The sequence below is a fragment of the Hyperolius riggenbachi genome, chromosome 2 (genome assembly GCF_040937935.1).
Source record: "Hyperolius riggenbachi isolate aHypRig1 chromosome 2, aHypRig1.pri, whole genome shotgun sequence".
NCBI lineage: Eukaryota > Metazoa > Chordata > Amphibia > Anura > Hyperoliidae > Hyperolius > Hyperolius riggenbachi.
The window spans coordinates 348,932,429-348,955,632 of NC_090647.1; the positions used below are offsets into that span (position 1 = coordinate 348,932,429).

At 39.7% G+C, this 23,204-nt stretch overlaps 1 protein-coding gene across 2 annotated transcripts in view; it reads left to right on the plus strand.

Moving 5' to 3' along the window:
• The window catches only part of SLC26A9 (solute carrier family 26 member 9), a 103,214-nt gene that overhangs the window by 38,115 nt on the left and 41,895 nt on the right, over nucleotides 1-23,204 (plus strand). For both annotated transcript variants that reach the window (XM_068265546.1, XM_068265547.1), the window contains exons 5-13: nucleotides 22-197; nucleotides 4,236-4,400; nucleotides 4,487-4,639; nucleotides 6,109-6,191; nucleotides 7,645-7,792; nucleotides 8,824-8,937; nucleotides 18,053-18,130; nucleotides 18,397-18,492; nucleotides 21,909-22,015. In XM_068265546.1, the coding sequence (XP_068121647.1) occupies nucleotides 22-197; nucleotides 4,236-4,400; nucleotides 4,487-4,639; nucleotides 6,109-6,191; nucleotides 7,645-7,792; nucleotides 8,824-8,937; nucleotides 18,053-18,130; nucleotides 18,397-18,492; nucleotides 21,909-22,015 (1,120 nt within the window). The remainder of the gene's footprint in view (nucleotides 1-21; nucleotides 198-4,235; nucleotides 4,401-4,486; nucleotides 4,640-6,108; nucleotides 6,192-7,644; nucleotides 7,793-8,823; nucleotides 8,938-18,052; nucleotides 18,131-18,396; nucleotides 18,493-21,908; nucleotides 22,016-23,204) is intronic.

Consider the following 23,204-nt stretch of genomic DNA (forward strand, 5'->3'; position numbering starts at 1 on the left):
TCATCACTTTTGTTTTCAAAGGTACGTTTGCTGTCATTAGCATCATAGTGGGAAATGTATGCATGCAACTGGCTCCAGAGTCTCAGTTTCAGATAGTGAATGCGACTACAAATATTAGTGTCACAGATACGGAAGCAATGAATCAGGCACGCATGAAAATATCTGCCACATTGGCATGTTTAACAGCAATCATACAGGTCAGTGTAATGGTATTCACAGCAGCATGCTACTGCAGGAACATATGTACAGTATTTGTCATACAATACCTTGGTGTTTGGCACCAATACATTTATGATCTTGGCAGTTGGCATAAGATATCAGAAAGCACTACCTCTAAACTGACTGCCCAGTCTAACTTACTTTGATCCTAACCCCCTACCTTCTGTAACACTAACCTTCACCTCTGACCCATGCTTAACACTAAACTCACTCCTCCATTAAACAAACCACTGTAAAAGCCCTAAACAGATCCCTAGGTCTAAGCAGAATGGAGACAAGGAAAAGGTTAGGGCAGTCAGTTGGCAGGCAAGGTCAGGTCACAAGCTGAGGTCAGTAGCCAAGGATCTGATCTAGAGTCATTAAACAAGCCAGGTTATAAAAAAAGCTGGATGTAGAATAGATGCACAGACTGTAACAGGAGCAGGGTGTTGCAGGGTGATTAAGCAAGGCAATGTCACAACAGGATACACTAACACCATGGAAGGACTGAGACCATTTGGCTTTGGGGGCAAACACAACCAAGTCGAGAAGTGATGAGAAAAGTTGGTAGTGCACAAGTGAAATGAAATTCCAGTGCTCCAGTTTTTCAGTAGTCATCAGTGCGTTATCTGCTTTTCTGTGCTCTGTTAAGTCTAAGCCTCCACACACCAGAATGTATTACAGCTTTCTAGTTCATGCCACAGTCTGACCATAGCATTGAGATTATGGCCACATATGACTTATAGTCATATCATGTGGGTAGAAAGGGGTTGGGGTCTCTCTTCACAAAGCCACACCTCTGCCAGTCCATCTGCTTCTAATAGGCTAGTTTTAGGTCAAGTAGGTGGGTGGTGGCATGGCTTCACAGGGTGTGGCCCTAGCCCCTTCCACACACATAGCAGCTTACACAACAATGCAGAGATAGGGAATGGCAATATGGGTGTTTGGGAGGCCATGGTTGAAATGTACCTTCCTGTACCATGGTGTACAAGATGCACAGATACTTAAAGCGATACAGCGCAGAGGCAAACCCAGGATTTTCAAGGGGGAAGGGGGTGGACCTGAAAAGTCTCCCTCAGCCACACAATACAGTCTAATAATATGGTGGGACATCATGATGGGTACACATAATGCAATATCCCGTCCGACTGACAGGATCTGACAATTATTTCCTAAGTATCCAATCTGCTCCCGATCGACAACGGGATCGATACAGATAATATACATATTGGATACAGATAATAATGAGGATTGTCGACATTGTTAATGAAGGGGAAAGTGAAGCATTCACCCAGCAGGACTGTGCTCAAACCTGACTCTGTTATGTTCCCCAGAGCTGCTCCATGCTCTGTACACACACTGCTGCTCCATGCTCTGTACACATGCTGCTGCTCCATCCAAAGAAAACTGTAGCAGGGAAAGAAAGGGGGCAGTGCTGTGTGCTGCAGGATGCCTGCAGATATTCTGAGGTCTCAACTTGTGCCTGACCCCAGACACTGCACCGGCCCTGGTCTGAGGGGGGATTTTGGGCAGCTGTAATCCCCCTCCTGCATTTGCCTATGCAGCGTAATGCACTTATTGACTTATTTAACAAGATTTATATCAAACAGACTGTGGCTTGAAAATACTACACTGGTCCTTAGGACCTGTTGCCAGACCTGAGCAATTCTGGCGTTTAAGATGTCTCTTCCTCACCCCTAAGAATCTTCTCCAAGTCAGTGTTCAACGCAATAGGGCATAACTTCTGTATATCATGTACAACCTAGACAAAGATTATATGGGCTTTGACTTCCCAGGATATGGTAGTTGTTTCACATTCTTAAAGACTGCAAAGACAAATCAGAGGGTATGATTTACAAAAAGAAATGAAAAAGTGAATAGGGCCTGGATTCAATTTAAAACTCAAATCATGTGCAGGACTTTTTTCAACATAGTTACTTTTCTGCATAAGGTTGGATGATTGATTTTAACAGAGATTTACTTCCCTTCATCTATGAAAATCCCCCCAAATAATCTATTATTGTTCAGCAGATAGATCATATCTCGTAGATATGTAGAAAAGATAAAAATTATAGTAAGAAAAACATGGTAAAGACTTAAAATGGTATCCACAAATATGCTGCTTCCATGTAAGTGTATAATTGAAAACTAGGCAGACACTTTATTTTTTTAAGTTAAAAAATAATATATGTTGATACGATTATTTATATGAAATTGATTCTTCAAAGAATTAGTCTACATCATGACCCTGCATTGCAAGCATTCCAATATAATCATAAATGTATCTGCTGTAATGAATCTTTTCTCACCCACCCTCGCTAAAGGGAGAGTGAAGCTAAAAAAAAACTTGTTATCTCCCCTTCTTCCCTTCCCACATTCCTGCTCCTTGCTGATTGGCTGAGGGCAGTTCAGGGAGATTGTGTGACTCGAGGCTTAGAGGGGAAGTAGAAGCTAAATCACCTTACCCCTCTGCAGAAGCTGCTGAAATACATGTGTTTACAAAGCAAACTAGATAAAACAGTGCAGTTTTTAGTACAGAGCTGAGCGGGGAAAAGGGCAGGCAATGCACACACCATTTCAGGCACAGGAGAAAAAAGAGTAAGGGAGGAAATTGCATCAGGATTGGCTTCAGTCGGAGGCAGTAAAGATGGAAAATGTCTGGAATAGTTTTCTCTTTATTTACTATATAAAATATGCTGAAATCAAACCATGGACAGTACAATACATATGTTATGTAAGTAGAACAAGTATTTATCTACTTATATACCGGTATGTGTTTTGTTTCCTGGGATAGTATGGCTGACCCTTGTGCTTTAAAGACTGAAATTACCCCAGACTAATTTTACACATCTGAGGTGTGACTCACTCACTAGGGCTAACAGAATTCTGTTGCCAGACCACGCAGTTTTAGGTGAACTAACCCATTCACAGAAATTAATAAGAATATACAGGGGGTTCTCATTCTACTCCATGGTTGTGTTCATAACGTAAATTAAATATCACATAAATTGGTTTCCCATTGCAGTTAAAACTTTGACTGTACAAAATGTTTAAAATGTTTTTCTCAATAAAAATTATTGAAACCGGTTTCCCATTGCAATAGTAATATATACAGTTACAGGTCTATATTTCCTCTTTTGATCTATTAAAATCATATACGGGTAATAAGAGAAGGAACTTTTCCCCCTATTTTTAGATCAACTTTAAGTTTTACATGCATGTTATACAGAACATAGTGAATCCCCACCATAGTGAATTTATTCGTCTTTAATTATGTTCCACATGATGAGACCTGCTTACAATGACTTCGATGTTGGCCAGCAGTGGTCATATTGCTGATTAGATTGTATTGAGAAGTCAGTCCAGGTCTAAACTAGGGATGATCAATGAGATGCTAATAATTTCTCCTTGCGTTCAAATCTCATGTAAATTGTATGCAGCTTGAAATTGGACCACTCAGAATAACGTATATAAGCACGCTTTTTATTGAGCCAGTGGTTACCACATGCCTTGATAAAGGTGGACCCTGTGTGTCCCCGAAACAATTGTCGGCTACTTTCTGTTGTGGAAACAGATGGCTCAATAAAGAGCGTGCTTTCTGGAAATCAGTGTGCTGATATATTGGATTGCTCACTATTGTAGTGGCATAGCCTATGCTACAGTATCAGGCACCCACATTTTTATATGATGGAGTGCCCACCCACAACCCACTGGATTGCGAGATATGTAGAGTGTCTAATCTCAGTGAATCTCTGTAAAGCATGAAATCTCAGTGAATCTTTGTAAGCACAGTAATGCACTGTAAGTTCTCGAGAAGCTAGACTGTCATGTCTAGTCTTCTCTCCACATCCACATTCCAACCTCCTCATTACATCTGTATAACTCCTATTATTTTAAACAACTCGTGTAAATCAAACAAAATGACTGATCTGGCAGATCAAGTTATTTCGATTTTGTGTAAATTAAACACGTGTAAAACGAGAACCCCCTAAGTGATATTCTCTAATCACCCGTTTATAACCTTCTCTTTGTATAAGATTGCCTTGGGCTTTGTGCAGTTTGGATTTGTTGCCATATATCTCTCTGAATCCTTCGTCCGTGGTTTTATGACAGCTGCTGGCTTACAGATTCTTCTGTCAGTGCTCAAGTACATCTTTGGAGTGACCGTTCCACCATACAGTGGCCCTCTGGCTATTATATATGTAAGTATGTAAAGTCAGCCTTAATTAAAGTAGCACATTGCAATACTAGTCACTGAGAATTAAACGGTGGTCTTTTCTTATTGCAGACATTTATAGATATCTGTAAAAAACTTCCACAAACCAATGTGGCATCTCTGATATTTGCTCTTGTCAGCATAGCACTGCTCATTATTGTCAAGGAGCTGAACCTCAGATATATGCATAAGATTCGCTTTCCAATTCCCATGGAGATCATTATTGTGAGTATTAATCGCTTAGCATGACAGTTGCTTCCTCCAAGGCAGTTCTAATGGATGTGTTTCCACTTCTATATACAGTATGTGCGTGGAAGGGTGAATGTGATATCACTGCCTCTATGACTCAAAGGCAGGGCTTACACAAGAGGTTTTCTTATATAGTAGCTAATTCTTTACAATTTCCCATTTTTATTATAGAATGAATGCATTATATAAGCAGCACTCACTTCCTTGGAATGATACAAGTGTGCAGTGGAAATATATGCTGTACATATAGTTGTAAAAATCTATTTTGGGAGAAATTATGCATTAAAGTGAACCTGAACCAAGTAAAATTATTTAAAATAGGCAAATAATGTACCTACAAATGAATAATTTGCCATGTTACCTTGCTATCAGTTCCTCTCAGAAGCTCACCATTTTCTTCTTACGATTCCTTCTAGTTCTGACAAGATTTTGTCAGAACTGAAACATATTAGCTGCTGTCAGTTACAACTGAAAAGACAGCTGATGAGCAAATTTCCGTATGGGTCATGTGGGCGATATTACAGTTTAACAGTGTTCTGACCAGGAAGCCGCTATAGTTTAATGGCCATTTTCAAAATGGAGGACAAAGAATTCCATTGACCACAGTGGACAAACAGGATGCAGGAGAGGAGAAAGAGAGTGATGAGTAGACTACATGGGAGGTAAGAATGACATGTGTATGTTTCTTTTGACTTTTAATTTTCAGTTCAGGTTTGCTTTAAGCTTACAGTGAAGTGAATCAAGCCCATTGTTTGTCATTTTTGTTGTCCACTGTCGCATTTTAACAATTCACTACAGCTGTGCTTTTTGGTGTTTTTGTACACAAACATGAGAAAGAGAAACTTCAAACGTGGCTATGACTTTCTTTTTAGGCAACCCACCACACAATAGTCATAATAATAATAAAACTTCATGCTCCAAAGGATACTGTTGGATATTACCAATGAGTAAGTTCAATATATGTTACGTTATATCATCATGATAGAAGCAAGTGTCAGTGGAGGTAAAGGAGACATACGTGTGAAGTCTCTTTCACATTACATGACGCTTGTAGGAGCCGATTTCCTGCAAGCATTATGATCTGCGGCATGGACGTCGGGCTGTTGCGTTGCTACGCTGATTAGCGGCGGTAGATATAATTCACCCGAAAGGAAACCGCCAGCGCTGGACAATTAAAAGCTCCCGGGTGCAACGAACCGCAACACATCAAAATGCACCATTTAATGTGAAAGGTAAAATTAAAGTCTATGGACTTTCATTTCACCTTGGTTAACGCAAAGTATTGTGTTTGCGTCAAAACGCCAGAAATCAGCTCTGGTGTGAAAGAGCCCTGAGAGATTGTCTCCCTGCTTTTGGGTCACAGTGATATCACATCCAATCAAAACAATTACGCTTTTTAATTTCACTGATTATTTTTGTAAGAAGGTATCTTTTTACTTTTATAGGTTATTATTGCTACAGCCATCTCTGGCAGCTTCAACCTTCCTGAAAAGTACCACATGGATATCGTGGGACAGATTCCATTAGGGTAAACAATTAAAGAGGAATTGTAGTGAAAATAACAATGAAAAATGTGCTTATTTTTTTTTACAATATTCATTTAGCAAAAGCAACAAATCAGGAGCACCACAAAAATTATTCCAAAAGAATGGTGTGCCCGGTCTTCACCCCTGGCCCTGTACCAAGGGGTCAAACAATGCAACTTGACAAAGGCCTTACAGGCCGAAACAGCGGGCTGTCGTTGCCCTTTTATTGCTAGATGCTGCAATAAACATCCACTGAGCTATTTATACCTTGTGTGGTGCCAGTCTTTTGAGGATCTTTACAATATTCATTTATAAATTATTTAGGCCGTGTTTGCCCATTTTAAAATCTTTCCTCTCCTTTATTTACCTTATGAAATTTACCACAGGTGGTGACATCTTTACTTTTGTCAGGTGATCTCTGTGCAGTGTTTGTTTATTGAGTGTTCTAAAGCTACAAAAAGAGTGTTAGCGGCTGGTCATGCAAATGTTGCGGTGAGGACGTAGAGGCGCTATGCTGCCATAAGGGCAGATGCAACTTCCACTAGTGCTCCCATGGGAACTGTGGAAGATGTTGAAATGATCCATTATTTCCACAGCCCCACAGGGGGCATTATAGTTGTCCTAATAAATGGCGTATGTTAATAAAGATTACCGTATATTTTTCAAACATACAGTATCTGCAAATTAGGACTTATAAGGGCATTCATTCTAAAGGCCTGAGTCCACTAATGCATTTGTGTCTGCTTCTATCCGCTTTTCAGCATCTGTTGCATTCAAGTGTTGCGGAAAAGTGGACACAACTGCATTAGTGGGCTCAGGCCCTGAGAGAACATATTTTACAAGCCAAAGGCAGGCATCCACTTTTAATTTTAGAAACTTGAATTTTAAGATTAGACGAGATGCTTAATTTGATAGAAAGATTGAATATAACAATTTTTTGGGAAAAAATAAAGGCCCAGTTGAGACAGGTGGGTGTGCATGAAGAAGGCCTCAGGTGGAAGAGGTGTGTGATTAACAATCACAGAGTTTTGTACAGCACAATGCCAGAGTGTTCTGAGTGATATTCAACCAGATTTCTGCTAAAATCTAGGCAAATATCTAGTGGTGCACAGCAGAAACCAGGAAATGATTGATATCAGCAAGATATCTATTGTTTGTTTACCTAAACGCTTAAAAACTGAGCAGTGTATGGCTGACTAAAGTTAGCATCGTATACAATAACATCCTATTTGCCTGTTAAAAGCAATTTTTCCTGTAGTAGTATAGTTGATCATTTCAAGTACCTCACATTTACTATGACTCCAACCCCTATCTTCCATTCAACACAGGAAAATTGCATTGAAATTTGGATAGTCACAAAGTAGCTGTATAGTTTACATACAAATACACATGGATTGCAGTAACCCAGGAAAGTTTTTACCTAGTTGTTGACACCTGATATAAATTATCTTGCAGATTTCCAGCTCCCACGTTACCAACTGTCAGTCAGTGGAGCGACATGATTGGCACAGCATTCTCCCTGGCTATTGTTGGCTATGTAATTAACCTTGCCATGGGTAGAACCTTAGGAGCAAAACATGGTTATGATGTTGATCCAAATCAGGTAAGGCTCCTGCAAATTTTTGCTACCAACTTTTTTTAGACTCTTTCATTCATATTATAATAAAGAGATTCAGCCTGTGGCTGTAGAGATGTAATGCCTAGTAAGTGCACAGTGTAACGCTGTAGCTCTTCGGTTCCAATCCTCAGTAGCTATCAAGCTTAAGGTCTTAAAAAAGGTCTCCACCAATCACCATTTAGCATCACGGATGTAGGCAAGCGTGTTTAATAGCTGTGGAGAAAGAATAATGGACCAGCACAGAGGATCCACTTTACTTAACCAAGTTTATTCGTACAGGAAGGTAATGCAAATGGACAACAAAAATCAAAAGACCTCAATTTGAATACTGTTTGGCTCAGATGCATCCTTGCTGGATCCACTTGCATCTTTGCCTTTGCATAATTAAACAGGCTGATAGTTTCATTAAAAGTGAACATCTGTACTCCTTTCTTACAACAGAGCAATCACACACTTCATAAACTCTAAGACCTACCAACTCATATCGCATGCATCTCTTTCACCACATTTTAATGGTTGGTTCAAATGAACAGGTTCCTTAAAGTAAACCTGAGACTGGGGAAGGGGATTTATACTTACATTGTGCTTCTTCCAGACCCTTGTTGTCCATCAGCTGCCTTTGTGGTCTTTGTGGTCCTATTCGGACTGCTGGACATGCACAGCCAGGTGCCTCCTCGCACTCCCGGCTGGGCTGCACATGCGCAGTCCCAACTGCCAATTTGCGGACTTTACCAGAGCTGACAGCAGCAGAACAGAGGGGACAAAATGGAAGCAAAGGGAGCTGATGGACTAAAGTGGGCTGGAAGAAGCCCAAGGTAAGTATAAATCCTTCTCTTACCCTCATAAAAAGGTACATGTTAAACTTGATTTTACAAAAACTAATCAGAGTTTATAAATGAATAAGAATGAGCACCTACACAGTACTTAGAACACATTTTTATCTGGAGCTGAGTTTTAAACTATCATACTGCAGCAATGTAATCTGACTTTGCACTGAGTGTTATATTTTCTTGTAGGAAATGTTGGCTCTTGGCTGCAGCAACTTCTTTGGCTCTTTTTTCTATATCCATGTAATTTGCTGTGCTCTGTCTGTAACTTTGGCAGTGGATGGGGCTGGAGGAAAGTCTCAGGTAAGCTTTCCATATGCATTAGTGTCTCCATTGACAGAAAACCAATACAGTATATATTGCTCTTTGTAAGTAAAATTGGCTAGAAGCAAGCAAATCATTTATGTAAAAAAGTACAAAACAAAATTATGGCATTCAAAATAAAGAAAAAAGCAGTAATGCCGTATAAAAAGTATAGTTTCAGATCATGTAAACCCAAAATTTAATTGAAAATAGTACAGATACTACATATCAAATGTTTCAACTGAAAAGTATTATTATTATTATTATTATGTTCCATTTTGAATTTGATGACAACAACAAATCTCAAAAATTTAGGACAAAGTGTTTTAGATCACATTTTATTAAGGGACAACTATCAGAGTTAACAAAAATTCTAAATGCCACATATATTTCCAGTAATTACTAACAAATAGCAGTACAAAGGCTGTTTTACATCTTTTCATTTGTGTGAAGAAAAAAATGACAGAGAACAGTTCTCACTGTGGGCATTACTATGAAGGGCTGTGTTCAGGACATCCAGCATACAGAGAGTCCTCATTAGCAATAGTACTGTGACTGGAATATCTTCAGAATTATAGAAAGCAGAAATATAGCTTCAAATAGTGTGCTCATCACCAGCAGCTCTGTGGTGTTTCTGAGTCTCTCTGTTCAGGAAGAGTAAGTGAAAAGTGTTTAAAGCCAGCAACAGCCAATTCTGAAGGGGGGGTTGTATGCTTCCAAATCTGACAGGAATAAATTAAAGTCTCCTCTTAAAAGCTGTTTTATAGTTCCAAAAATATCTGACGTGTTCTGTGTATCTGTGATAAAGCAGTGTGTGAGAGCAGTGCATAAACAAACAGTAAATCATTCCTCTGTGAATCAGGGCCGGCTCTAGCGTGGGGCAAGAGGGGGCATCACCCCCTTAAATAATCACTCTGCCCCCTCAAACAGGGGTGGCAGGGGAGAGAGAAGCAGAGAGAGAAGAGGAAGCTGTGGGCACAGCTGGGAAGGGGGGAAATTTCTCCCCCCTCTTCCCTCACCTTGGTGCTCCCCCTCTCTCTCGCTTTCCCCTCTAAATATCATGGCTGATCTCCGTTCACAACTCAAAGATGAGGAGTGGACCCAGTGCCTGGAGACCTTATCTAGGGGTAGTCTGCAAACAACACATATGGAAGTGTCCTTACGATTATTACATCGCATATATCTGGTCCCCCATAGGCTCCACCAAATAGATCCTACGAAAAGCCCACTCTGTTTCAGGGGATGCAAGGTCCCGGGCACATTATATCATATCTGGTTCTCCTGCCCCAGGGTGTCCCGCCTCTGGGAAAGAATACGTTACCTCATCAATAATATAATCCCAAAGTCTATTACACTGGACACTAAAATATTCCTCCTAGGATACAAGCCAAAGGTAATGCTACATGTCCAACGCAAACTTGTGCAATTTATTGCATGCGCTGCCAAAACGCATATTGCAGCTAACTGGCTCTCACCACATCTCTCCTACCTTCAAGTAGTCAATAACATAAATTCTGTAATGACTTGTGAACGCATCAATGCTATAATCAACGATAGAATGCCCCAATTTCAAAAAGTCTGGGAACCCTGGTCAACCAACAAACTCTCTAAAGGCGCCCAGGTCCTGCTGGACCTCGCACTTCCCTCCTGTTAACCTTAGGCAGTCCAAACATACTACTTATTGGCCATTACACTCGGTCACGAAGGTTCACCTCATGGGTGTTTGCGGATCCCCACACCATACGCAATTTTCCTAGACCCTCCACTATAACCGACTATACCATAGAACTGACCGTGCTATGTTTCTTATGGTATTTCTGTGTTTTTGTTATAGCCACTTTTTGCTCTCGAGAGCTGATCTTTCTAGAACGTAATTGTAACTTTATACTTTGTGTATTTTATGATCCCTGTTGCCCATGTTGGGCTAACACAGATATGCTATGTTTGGTTGTAATGTTCTTTCCGCTACTTTGGCACTTGAGTGCCCAATAAAAGTCTTTGAAACTAAATATCACGGCTGGCAGCAGCGGTAGAACACTTCCTCGCTTCCCAGCGCGGGAGAGCAAGAGATCTGTGCGCCGCTACTCTGGTCTAGACTACACCAGAGTAGTGGCAGTGGCACACAGATCTCTGTCCCACACTGGGAAGAGAGGAAGTGTTCTACCGCCGCTGCCAGCTGATATCTGGAGGGGGGAGCGAGAGAGAGGGGGAGCCCCAAGGTGAGGGAAGGGGGGGGGGAGATGGCCCAACTTCCTCATCGCTCACCCTTCTCTCTCATACTCCGCTGCCACCCCACCTGGGGTTGGGGACATCTATACACCTGGCTATACTGGGGACAACACATGGTAAGTCTTGACCACATCTACTGGGGACACCTATAGACCTGGAAACATATAGTCAGTGGCTGGATAGTGTAATGGTTAAATGCTCTGCCTCTGACACAGGAGACCTGGGTTCAAATCTTGGCTCTGCCTGTTAAGTAAGCCAGCACCTATTCAGTAAGGAGTTTCTTGGGCAAGTCTTCTTAAAGCGGAATATAACCCTGCATTTCAACTTTGCTCTAAAACATTATTTACAGTATATTATATGCAACCAGCATTTTTTTTTTTTACTAGACCAGCATTGGAAGGGTTACACAGGGCTTTAAAGTTCCTGGAGATTTCTGCAAACGCATCCGAAGCTGACATAGATACATTTTGTTTACATAAATGTATCTAAGTGTTGAATGTGACTCATCTCTCTCACTGAGAAGGAGTTGGAGGACAGCCAAAGAGTGTGTAACATTTTTCAATAGATACATATAACTAAATAGAATGTAACAATCTGAACAATCTGAACTTCTGCATATCTCTCCACAGAACTTTAAACCTGTAAATAATGTTTTAGAACAAAGTTGAAATGCAGGGTTATATTCCGCTTTAACACTGCTACTGCCTACTGAGTGCGCTCTAGTGGCTGCCTCGCAAGCGCTTTGAGTCTGACAGGAGAAAGGCGCTATACAAATACTGCAATTATTATATACACCTGGCTACATATACTGGGGACATATACACCTGGCTACATATGTTGGGGACACCTAAACACCTGGCTACATATACTGGGGACATATACACCTGGCTACATATGCTGGGGACACCTAAACATCTGGCTACATATGCTGGGGATAAATAAACACCTGGCTACATATGCTGGGGACACCTATAGACCTGGCAACATATACACCTGGCTACATATACTGGGCACATATACACCTGGCTACATATACAGGGGACATATACACCTGGCTACATATACTGGGCACATATACACCTGGCTACATATGCTGGGGACATATACACCTGGCTACATATACTGGGCACATATAAACCCGGCTAAATATACAGGGCACATATACACCTGGCTACATATACTGGGCACATACACCTGGCTACATATACTGGGGACATATACACCTGGCTACATATGCTGGGGACACCTAAACACCTGGCTACATATGCTGGGGACATATACACCTGGCTACATATGCTGGGGACATATACACCTGGCTACATATACTGGGCACATATACACCTGGCTACATATACTGGGGACATATACACCTGGCTACATATACTGTGGACATATAAACCTGTCTGTCCTTATGTGCATTTACTGGTGAAAGGCTGTCAGTCATTACAAGCATTTACTGGTGAAAGGCTGTCTCTTATGTGCATTTAGTGGTGAAACGCTGTCTCTCATTACATGCATTTACTATTGAAAGGCTGTCTGTCATTACATGCATTTAGTGTTGAAACGCTGTCTCTTATGCGCATTTAGTGGTGAAACGCTGTCTCTTATGTGCATTTACTGGTGAAATGCTGTCTCTCTTTACGTGCATTTATTGGGGAAACGCTGTCTGTCGTTATGTGCATTTACTGGTGAAACACTGTCTCTCATTACATGCATTTACTGGTGAAAGGCTGTCTGTCATTACATGCGTTTACTGGTGAAACGCTGTCTCTCATTACATGCATTTACTGGGGGAACGCTGTCTGTCATTACGTGCATTTACTGGGGAAAAAGCTGTCTGTCATTATGTGCATTTACTTTATATTTTTTTTATGTAACTTAATTAGCTGGTATAACTACATTACAGTTAGCCCCGCCCACATGGATGCCCCCTACCCATTTTTGACTGCCCCCTCATATGTGCCTGTCTAGAACCGGCCCTGCTGTGAATAGTGACAGAGAAGTGTAACCTTCACACATGGTATGGCTCTAAAATCAATGCCGACTTTGTTACAAGCTGTAATTATTTCACACAGGCTGGGCTGAGAGACCTGAGAAAAGTTTTCTAGTGTTGCTGGCTAAAAGCTCTATAGGTACAGTATGTGAGGTTTACAGAAAAACTGTAAACTGTAAACAATACTGTTTAGAAATTGAAGGGACCAATTGCTGCAGTTAAATGCGAAATGTTGTTGCGCTTTTGCTTGGTATAATATTTTATCTGCAGTTTAATGTCTCCGCTGCTGTATTTTTTGTTTCCTAATGCTCCAAAGTTTTCAATGGGCCTAATCAGTATGGGCAGGATTGAGATTCCAGATTGTCCCGATGTAAGCGAGATCTAGGCGATTTACTTCACTTATTCAATTAGATATATACTGGATGATTAATCTTGATTTACTAGATAGCATTGTGTATGTTAATATCCCTAGAAATGTACAATCTTGTATTTTAGGCTGGATCAATAACATTGACCTTCTTCAGATTATAATTCAGTGCTTCTTGTTTCAAGCTCGTAAACTTATCCTGATGTACTGGAACAACAACCCCTTCCCCCATAAGTACTTAAAGGGACACTTAAGTCTGCTAAAAAAAATGAGTTTTACTCACCTGGGGCTTCTACCAGCCCCCTGCAGCCATCCTGTGCCCACGCAGACTCGCTCGGATCCTCCTGTCCCCTGCCGGCAGCTACTTCCGGTTTTGCCGACAGGCCTAGGTACGCGAGTGATCCTTCACGTTCCCGGCCGCAATAGCAGTATAGAGGGTGCTATTGCGGCCAGGAATGCAAAGTATCAGACGCGTGGCCAGGTCTGTCGGGCCTATTGGTGAAAGTGAAAGTAGCTGCCGGTGGGGGACAGGAGGATCCGAGCGAGTCTGTGTGGGCACAGGACGGCTGCAGGGGGCTGATAGAAGCCCCAGGTGAGTAAAACTCATTTTTTTTAACAGACTTAAGTGACTCTTTAAGCAGAACAATGGAAATCCCACACCAACACTTGTTGTTTAAAATTGGAAAAACTGATTTATGCCCAAAGGCATACACAATATACACAAGTATTGTATTCTCCCAATAGCTGTGTGAATTAAGGATGGTCCTTTTCTATTTTGTTAAGATCTAGTAGAATGTTGTGCTTTTTCTTCTTGAAATAGCTGGTCTGCTGTATGTGCAATTCTGTACGCCTGACATATATGAACACATTGCTGTATTAAGTATTATGTCCAATTGTTTAAATGCAGATTTAAAATTTTTTTTAATGTTGTTGTAACTTGTGCAGTATGGACTTTGGCATTGTATTGCTGAAATTATTTAGGCCTTCCCTGAAAAAACATCTTCTAGTTGGCACCATATATTGCTCCAAAACTTGTATATGTCAGTCAGTACTAATGTTGGCTTCCTAGATGGGCTAGATTGTACATTTTGGTGTGTCAGACAACAGGATTTGCCACAATCCATCTTAAATGTGCTCAGGCCCAGAAAATGTGGCAGTGTATTGGAATCAAGTTTATATATGGTTTCTGTTTTGCATTGCACAATTCTGCTATTGCTTTCATCCTTGCTCTTTGCATGTAGAACTTTCTCTATGCTCTTTTAATAAAATTACATACTGTAGATGACATTTTTTTTACATATAGATGATGATTTTGAAATTAAGGGACATTACTCTTAAGTTGTTACACTATTTTCCCACCCCTTCGCACCTGTATTTCTCAGAACATCTCTCATCATTTGTTTAGTCAACCCCGACTCTTTGTTACCATTTGTACTTCTGCACGGAAGATATGTCTGTCAATCATGGCTTCTTTCAGCTGTTGCATCAACATGTTCATGGCTACACATAAGCTGTCTATCCATATTAGCCTTTGCCATCCTCTTCTACTTTTGCCCTCAGTCTTTCCAAGCATCAACAATTTCTCCCAAAAATCTGGCCTTATCATTATGTGTCTAAAGTATTTAAGTTTTAATAGTAGTATCAACCCTTCTAATGAACACGCTGGCCTTATTTCTTTACGTATTGACTGGTTTGAACTTCTGGCAGTCCAGGGAACTCTCAGTAGAGTTTTTCAAACCCACAATTAAAAATCATAAATTTTTCTACACATGACCTTATTTATAGTCCAACTTTCACAGCCATATGTTACTACTGGGGAGAACATATCTTTAACTAACTTTATCTTTGTTATCTTAGTATCTTGTCCACATTTGCCATAGTTTTCCTTCAATGCAACAATTGTCTCTTAAAGAGAATCTGTATTGTTAAAATCGCACAAAAGTAAACATACCAGTGCGTTAGGGGACATCTCCTATTACCCTCTGTCACAATTTCGTCGCTCCCCGCCGCATTAAAAGTAGTCAAAAACAGTTTTAAAAAGTTTGTTTATAAACAAACAAAATGGCCTCCAAAACAGGAAGTAGGTTGATGTACAGTATGTCCACACATAGAAAATACATCCATACACAAGCAGGCTGTACACAGCCTTCCTTTTGAATCTCAAAAGATCATTTGTGTGTTTACCTTCTGTCCCCTGCAGCTCTCATCCACTGAATAGTGACAGCCAGGCTGATCGTTTCTTCCTGCAGACAGCTCTGCCCGGTGTCTGTAATTCCTCAGTATGTGTCAGCCAGCTCCTTTCACAGCCTAACAGAGGAGGATTTTCATCCAGCTTTCTTATCTCACTGATAAGAGAGCAGAGACGCTGCTGGCTTATGTAAATAACACACACTGGAGTGTGCATAGAGGGGCCTGGAGAGGGGTGTGCATAACAGATCAGCACGGAAGAGTTGGCAGCCTTTCAGACACAGGGCAACAAGTCCGACAGGGGAAAGATACATTGATTTATTACAGAGAGGGTGATAGTAGAAAGTGCTGCAGTAAGCCAGAGCACATTAGAATAGGTTTAGGAACTTGTAGGACGGTAGAAAACAGGATGAAATTTTTGTTACAGAGTCTCTTTAAGAAAGGAAAGGAAACCCGAGGAGAGAGCGATAAGGAGACTGCCATATTTATTTTCTTGTAATCAATGCCAGTTGCCTGGCAGCCCTCTTGATCTTCCAGCATACATAGTGTCTGAGTCAAAGCCCTGGAACAGGCAAATGGCTAATCCAGTAAAACCTGAATCAGAGTACCTGATCTGCTGTATGCTTGTTCAGGGTCTATGGCTAAAAGTATTAGAGGCACAGGATCGGGGGGACTGCCAGGCAACTGGTAGTGTTTAAGAGGAAATAAATATGGCAGCCTCCATATTACTCTTACCTCGGATTCCCTTTAATTTGAAGGCTGCAGTCACTATCTGTAGATATCTTTGATCCCAGGAAGATGAAATCTGTTACAACTTCTACTTTTTTTCCATATATTTGTAGATTGTTCATTGGAGCAGATGACATGACATGACTTTAGTTTTCTTAATGTTAAAGTGTAACTCTCAGGCATAAAATCAAAATCAATTATTTATTTTTATCTGGTAAACAAGTAATAAGGATGCTAACCAGGCAAACAAAAAGTTAAAATCACTACTACTTTTCTTGTTGATAAATTATAATTTCCCAGTTTACCTGACTCTTATTTGGTACACACAAAATTTGGTACACAAAAAGGAAGTTGCAGGGCATGCTGGGTTGTCCTTTTTTGCTTCACTACTTCACTTCAGACTTAACTAATTCAGCCTGATTGGCTTAAGCCTCTTTCCCACCTGTTTTCCCCTCCCACACCTCTGTTCCTCTCTGATTGGCCAATATTTCTCATGCTGAGACAATGCACTTTCTATAGTGAGGGACGGGCAAATCAGGCAGAGGAGAGTAAGGGAGGAAATGACATCAGGATTGGCTTCAAAATAGCCACAGTTAAATGCTAAGAAATGCTAAGAAGTATTTTCTTTTTTTTTTTAATGTAGAAAAATCACTAAAATGAAAACGTGGACAGTGCAATACATATGTTATGTAAGTAGAGCAAGTATTAATCTACTTATATATGTGGGGGTTTTTTTATGAGATAGTATGGCTGACAGCTCCTCTTTAAGCAGTAGTACAGCTTTTGCACTTTCTTGTTTGACATTCATGATTAGGCTCTTTAATTCTTCCTCAGTTTCAGCCATCACAGTGGTATCATCAGCATATCTCAGACTGTTAATATTCCTGCCGCATTACATATTCAGCATATAAGTTAAATAAATAAGGAGACAATATGCAATCTTGTTGCACTTCTTTGCCAATTCTGAACCAGTCGGTTTTTTAAAACACCATTCTAACTGTTGCTTCTTGGTTTGCATATATATTCCTCAAAAGGCAAACTGGTGTCCCCATTTCCATGAATTCTGCCGCAGTCTATCAAGGTCTAGAGTCAAAAGCTTTTGAATAGTCATTAAAGCAAAAGTAGACATTTGCCTGGAATTCAATAATGCAAAGGCGGCACTCAAAAGGCTTTTCAAACTTGCGTTTATCAAATCTGAGCAGTTACAGAACATGTTTAGGGGTTACCCCATTCATCAGGTTTCTTTTTTTTTTTTTATTTGTTGCATTCATCAAATTCAAAATAAGCATATATTTGGCATAAAACAGTAGTATTTCTCAGTTTCAACATCTGATATGTTGTTTTTGTTCAGTTAAATATATAAATACAATGCTTTGCAAATGATTCTATTCTGTTCTTATGTACATTTCACCCAGCGGAAATGGGGGAAGAAGTTTCAGAAATAGGATTGTATTTTTGAAAATGCTTTGAACCCGATATTATCCCCCTGACAATATTTTGTGTTGACACACCAACAGAAAAATACTATATATACAGTACATATTGCATAACAGTTGCACTTAAGAGAAGCTACCGATTTTAAGTAGGTCTGTACATTTTTTTATCCTTAGATGTCCAGTTTCTTTGTCATGATGGTGGTTATGGTGACAATGTTGGCTCTTGGTAGATATTTACTACCTCTGCCCAAGGTAAAGCTTTATATTTTATTCATTGTGTGTCTTATACATTTTTACTTTGGTCTAAATGCCTGACCAAATTAATTAAAAGGACAAACTATAATTTATTGATAAAAATATAAATGCGTTTTTATCCTACAACTGGGTAAACCCTACAAAAAAATCATATCACATACTAAATAGATTTCTTAAATCTCTCCCATGTTACTTTACTCCACCAGTATTCTCCTTCTCTGTGTTTGTATAAGATTCAAATCCTTTCTGCTTTTGCCTTTCAGGCCGTCCTAGGCGCCTTGATTGCAGTAAACCTAAAAAATTCTCTGAAGCAGCTAGCTGACCCTTTCTACCTTTGGAAAAAAAACAAGCTTGATTGTGTAAGTTATTGTACTATTGATTCTCCAATTCTGTGTGCTGCTTGTGTGGAACGATATGATATGTAATATATGAGGGGTGTCCAGAAAGTATCAGCCATTTGCTTTTGTCTGCTACACAAGGTACATTTTTATGTGTAATTTAACTTGCATCTGTCAGGTTAATTTCTTCCCTCCCTGCACCCCTAGCCACCTTACTGCGTAACGCCGGTAACTGTTCAGCAGCCTTAACATAAAGGCATCCTCAATTACACTAACCGGTGAGGAGTGTGAAGCTACTACAACAAAACCTTGTAAAAAGATATGTTATATGTTTAAATAATGGAGGCTAAGTATATAAATAATCAAGAGATACAGTGGCCCTTATTCGATTCTCTTTTCACCTAGGTGATATATATTATCATCAATAAAAGGCCTTTCAATCCTCCAATAAGCAATAAATTACTCAAAATCATTTTGAGAGTACATTTCACCTACTTTGTACTTCCTAATGCTCCAAATACCTACCAGGGTGGCCTACTGAGTATACTTTAAGCAGCTTTATTTAAGGGTTAAAAACAGGGTTATTTACAAGGTTAAGCATTTCAAGGGACAAATTATAAATCATAGGGATATTTATTAAAGCATACTCTGCTTTCACATATGTGTTATTTGTGCTTAAAAACAAGAAGAGAATCGAGAGCCCAATATGGTGCAGTATTGTCAGATAAAATGAAGAGTTCAATACAATTTTATGTGTATATACTCACAAACACGGGTTACCCATAGGCAACCACTTTAAATGCAGGTGGGGAGCATTAGGACCTGACCCCACTCAGGTTAAGAAGTCGCTCTCTGTAGATAGTAGATAGGGATGCACCCCTCCACCCAGGGTGGACTAGAAAATCAGCAAAAGCTCGGTATACAGAGGCGCCAGAGTACAGTAAAACATTTTAAAAACCGCTTAAAAGCAGAGGGGGATGTTAGGGTGGACTTACCTCCCACTTACAAAAAATGAAAACTCACTCGAGTCTCGATAAAACAGAATTGACAAATAATTTATTCAACTCCACAAATGCGACGCGTTTCGCGGGCGTGACCCCGCTTCCTCAGGCAAAAATGGGAGCACAACTCAGTGGGTCAAGCAATAGGTTTGAGACGCTCAAACCTATTGCTTGACCCACTGAGTTGTGCTCCCATTTTTACCTGAGGAAGCGGGGTCACGTCCGTGAAACGCATCGCTCAAACCTATTGCTTGACCCACTGAGTTGTGCTCCCATTTTTGCCTGAGGAAGCGGTGTCACGCCCGCAAAATGCATCACATTTGTGGAGTTGAATAGCGTATTTGTCAATTCTGTTTTATCGAGACTCAAGTGAGTTTTCTTTTTTTGTAAGAGGGAGGTAAGTCCACCCTAACATCCCCCTCTGCTTTTAAGCGGTTTTTAAAACGTTATTTGTGCTAGTTTAGGTACTAAAAGAATTTCAGCAACACTATTTGTAAAGGCTGTCTGGCTGCTACAGCAAATGAAGGTTAAATAATCACTTTGGTGCCAGGCCTAAAGCCTGGAGCTGAGCCCTGTGCGTTATCACTGCAACAACTTCCTTCAGATTCTGAACAGGTAAAGTTGGGGAGAGATCCTGTATGGAGGAATAAGTGCAATACAAACTGTATGTATATAATGTACACTGCACATTCTCCACATGTTTGCGTGGATTTCCTCTGTGCTCTCTGGTTTTCTCCAGCAGCTCAAAAACATACTATTAAGCTAACTGGTTTTCATCCTCTGGCAAGCAAAGAAGTATTCCAAATATATTGGCCCACATTTATGGAAGATTTATATTACTTTCCTTAACTACCTTTTAGTACTATTGTTCGCTTGTTAGGTGCTGAAAAAGTATTTTTTACAAAAGACAAGAAAAAAATCTCATGTGAGTAAACTAAAAGAAAAAGTCAATTGAATCAGGGCCTATGACTATGGTAGGGATTCAATTGTGAGCTCCTCTGAGGCACAGTTATGCCTGGTACACAGTCACACTATGGAAATCAGATCGGATCTGTCAGAAAATCTCAATCGATTTCCAATCATTTTTTGATCGATTCACGTCTGTTTTCCATTCACTTCTATCAGAAATCGATGGGAAGATGATCCGAAATCGATCGGAAAACAGATTGGACGTGTTGGAAATAATCAAAATGACAGTAAATCTGCCATAAAATTTCATAGTGTGTACTTAGCATTAGTGACATGACTGTGTACTTTGTAAAGCACTGCGAAATATGTCAGCTGTATACACTGACAGAGTTTGATAAAGGAGGATATCCCTCTGAAACGTTGCTGTATTTTGTCATGTGGTCTTCAGATAAAAAGAGCTTAAATACTGGATGGTGCTGGTCTTCGTCTTCTGACCCATTGTTGCTGGGCTTGGAGTGCTGCCAGACCCTTAGATCAGGCACATCAGTCTTCACCAGGTGTGCTGTCCATCATACACATACTAGCTTTAAGGGTTAGTGATAGTCTAGCTCATGGAAGTATGTATTTGAATGATTCAGTAAAATAAAAAGCGAAAGGCGGAAAATACCAAGGTGAAAAACATAAGGGCAGACAAACACACTTTACCCAGGTAATAATATGTATCCCTCATCTCGGAATGGTGTCTTCATTGCACTTACCGGTATGTATTTACCTTTAGCTTTTAATTATTATTATTTTTTAATTTAGTAAAACATTTTCTTTACACATTTTATTAACGTTTATCCTCCTCCTCTTCCAAAACACCCATTGCAATGCCAAGAACAAGTGGCTCATGCCCACCTCCGGTGCCTTGGTGGAGTTGGGGAAGTTCCTGGGGCAAATTATGGTAGAATATAGACGTTCCCATGATAAGGAGGCTGCCAAACACCCCCCTCCCCCGGTTATAAGTATAGCGCTGCATTAGTACCTTTTAACCACTCTCACAAATTGTTAATACTGTTCTATTTTGTCCAACAGTATTTAAAGCAAAACTAGATAGAGTAAACCTATTTTTTAAATTAATAAGGTTTGGTTTTAGCGGTTTTTCAACAAGAAACTACAGCAAACTAGTAGTTCAGGTAACGAAGAAAGAAAGAAAAATAAATGAGTGAATAGGTATCTTATCTGCAAATATAAAAGTATTATTCATTTTGCTAATTTAGTTTATTAAATAATACATTTATAAATACAACTACCGGTTATTAAAAAGCCTATTAAACGAAAGCCAGTTCCAAGAAAGTAGATTGCTGTAACTTGTAAGTAGGTGTCTGGACAAGGAATCAAGTCTTTAACGGATTAATCTTATTTATTCAGAAGAGCAAATAAAATGATGTATTATGGATACAGAGAAACATTAATGGGTTCTTTGTTTTATGCATTTACTTTTCTCTTTCATTGCTCACTGATGTTTGTTCAATGTTTCTGTAGTGTGTCTGGATTGTGAGCTTCCTCTCCACGTTTATCCTTGGGCTTCCATATGGAGTTGCTGTTGGTGTAGGATTTTCCGTCTTGGTTGTTATATTCAGCACTCAGTTGTGAGTTATTTTTGCATTTGCTGATCTTTAAAGGAGCCTTTGTTTTCCTATAATTTTAAAGTTGAAAAAAAAAACTTTGCAGTTCAGATCTCTACCTAGGCAGTCAATTCCTCATTTGAACAGACTGTAAAAAATAAATTTTACTCACAGATTTTACAGCATAAATTCATTTTATAGGACTTGCTTATATCCTGTGCATCTGTAAATTCAAGTTGTAAAATAAAAGGCAGGAAGGGGGGGGGGTGAAAGGAAGGAAAGGTCACAGTGTAAATAATACCTTTGACAGTGATATAAAAAATAATAGCTAGGCAAAGACTTCTATTAGATTTTTCAATGACCCTATGATCAGTCTCACACCTAGGAGTAGAGAAAGGTCCCAGAGGAAGGGACTGTGATTCACCAACACCTTCATAGATAATGGCCCCTATTCAGGCCCTTTTCCACTAGCAATCGCAATCACAAACGCCAGCGATTGCGATTTTTCATTAATTCTGTTATGCGATTGCGATTTTTCATTTGCATTGCATTCGCTCTAGAAAGTGATTACGATTTGCAATTTCCAAATCTAATCACTATAGTGGAAAATACTTCTCATGATTTCTATGATAAAGTAACAACCGTAGCGATTTCAAAATCACTAGCGATTTGCGATTTTGTGATTCAGCTGTGTAGTGAAAAAGGCCCTTCAATTAACGTTTTCTCCTGAGTTTTCTCTTAGGTGATATTTGCACACCTTATCAATAAAATGCCCTTTAAGCCACCAGCAAGCAAAAAAAAAAAATACTCAGAATACTTACGACAGTACTTTATCACCTACTTTTTAGTACTTTTTAAATAGCAAAATGCAGAAAAATGATTTTAAAAATGTATCTCTTAGGAGAAAACTTAAAAGAAAAAGTTACTTGAATAAGAGCCAATAATAAGAGTCACATTTAAAATAAAAATAAATAAATATTGTTACTAGTGCATCTTTACTCTTTATTTGAAATTAAATTAAGTACTAGATGGGAGTTTCACGAGATTAAAGTGGGATGAAACTCAAATGTCATCTATCGTCTAAAGCAGGGTTTCTCAACTCAGTCCTCAAGTATCCCCAGCAGTGCATGTTTTACAGAAAACCATAAACATTCACAGGTGAAGTAATTAGCGTCACAGCAGAGCTCATTAACTACCTCTGTGGATTTCCACA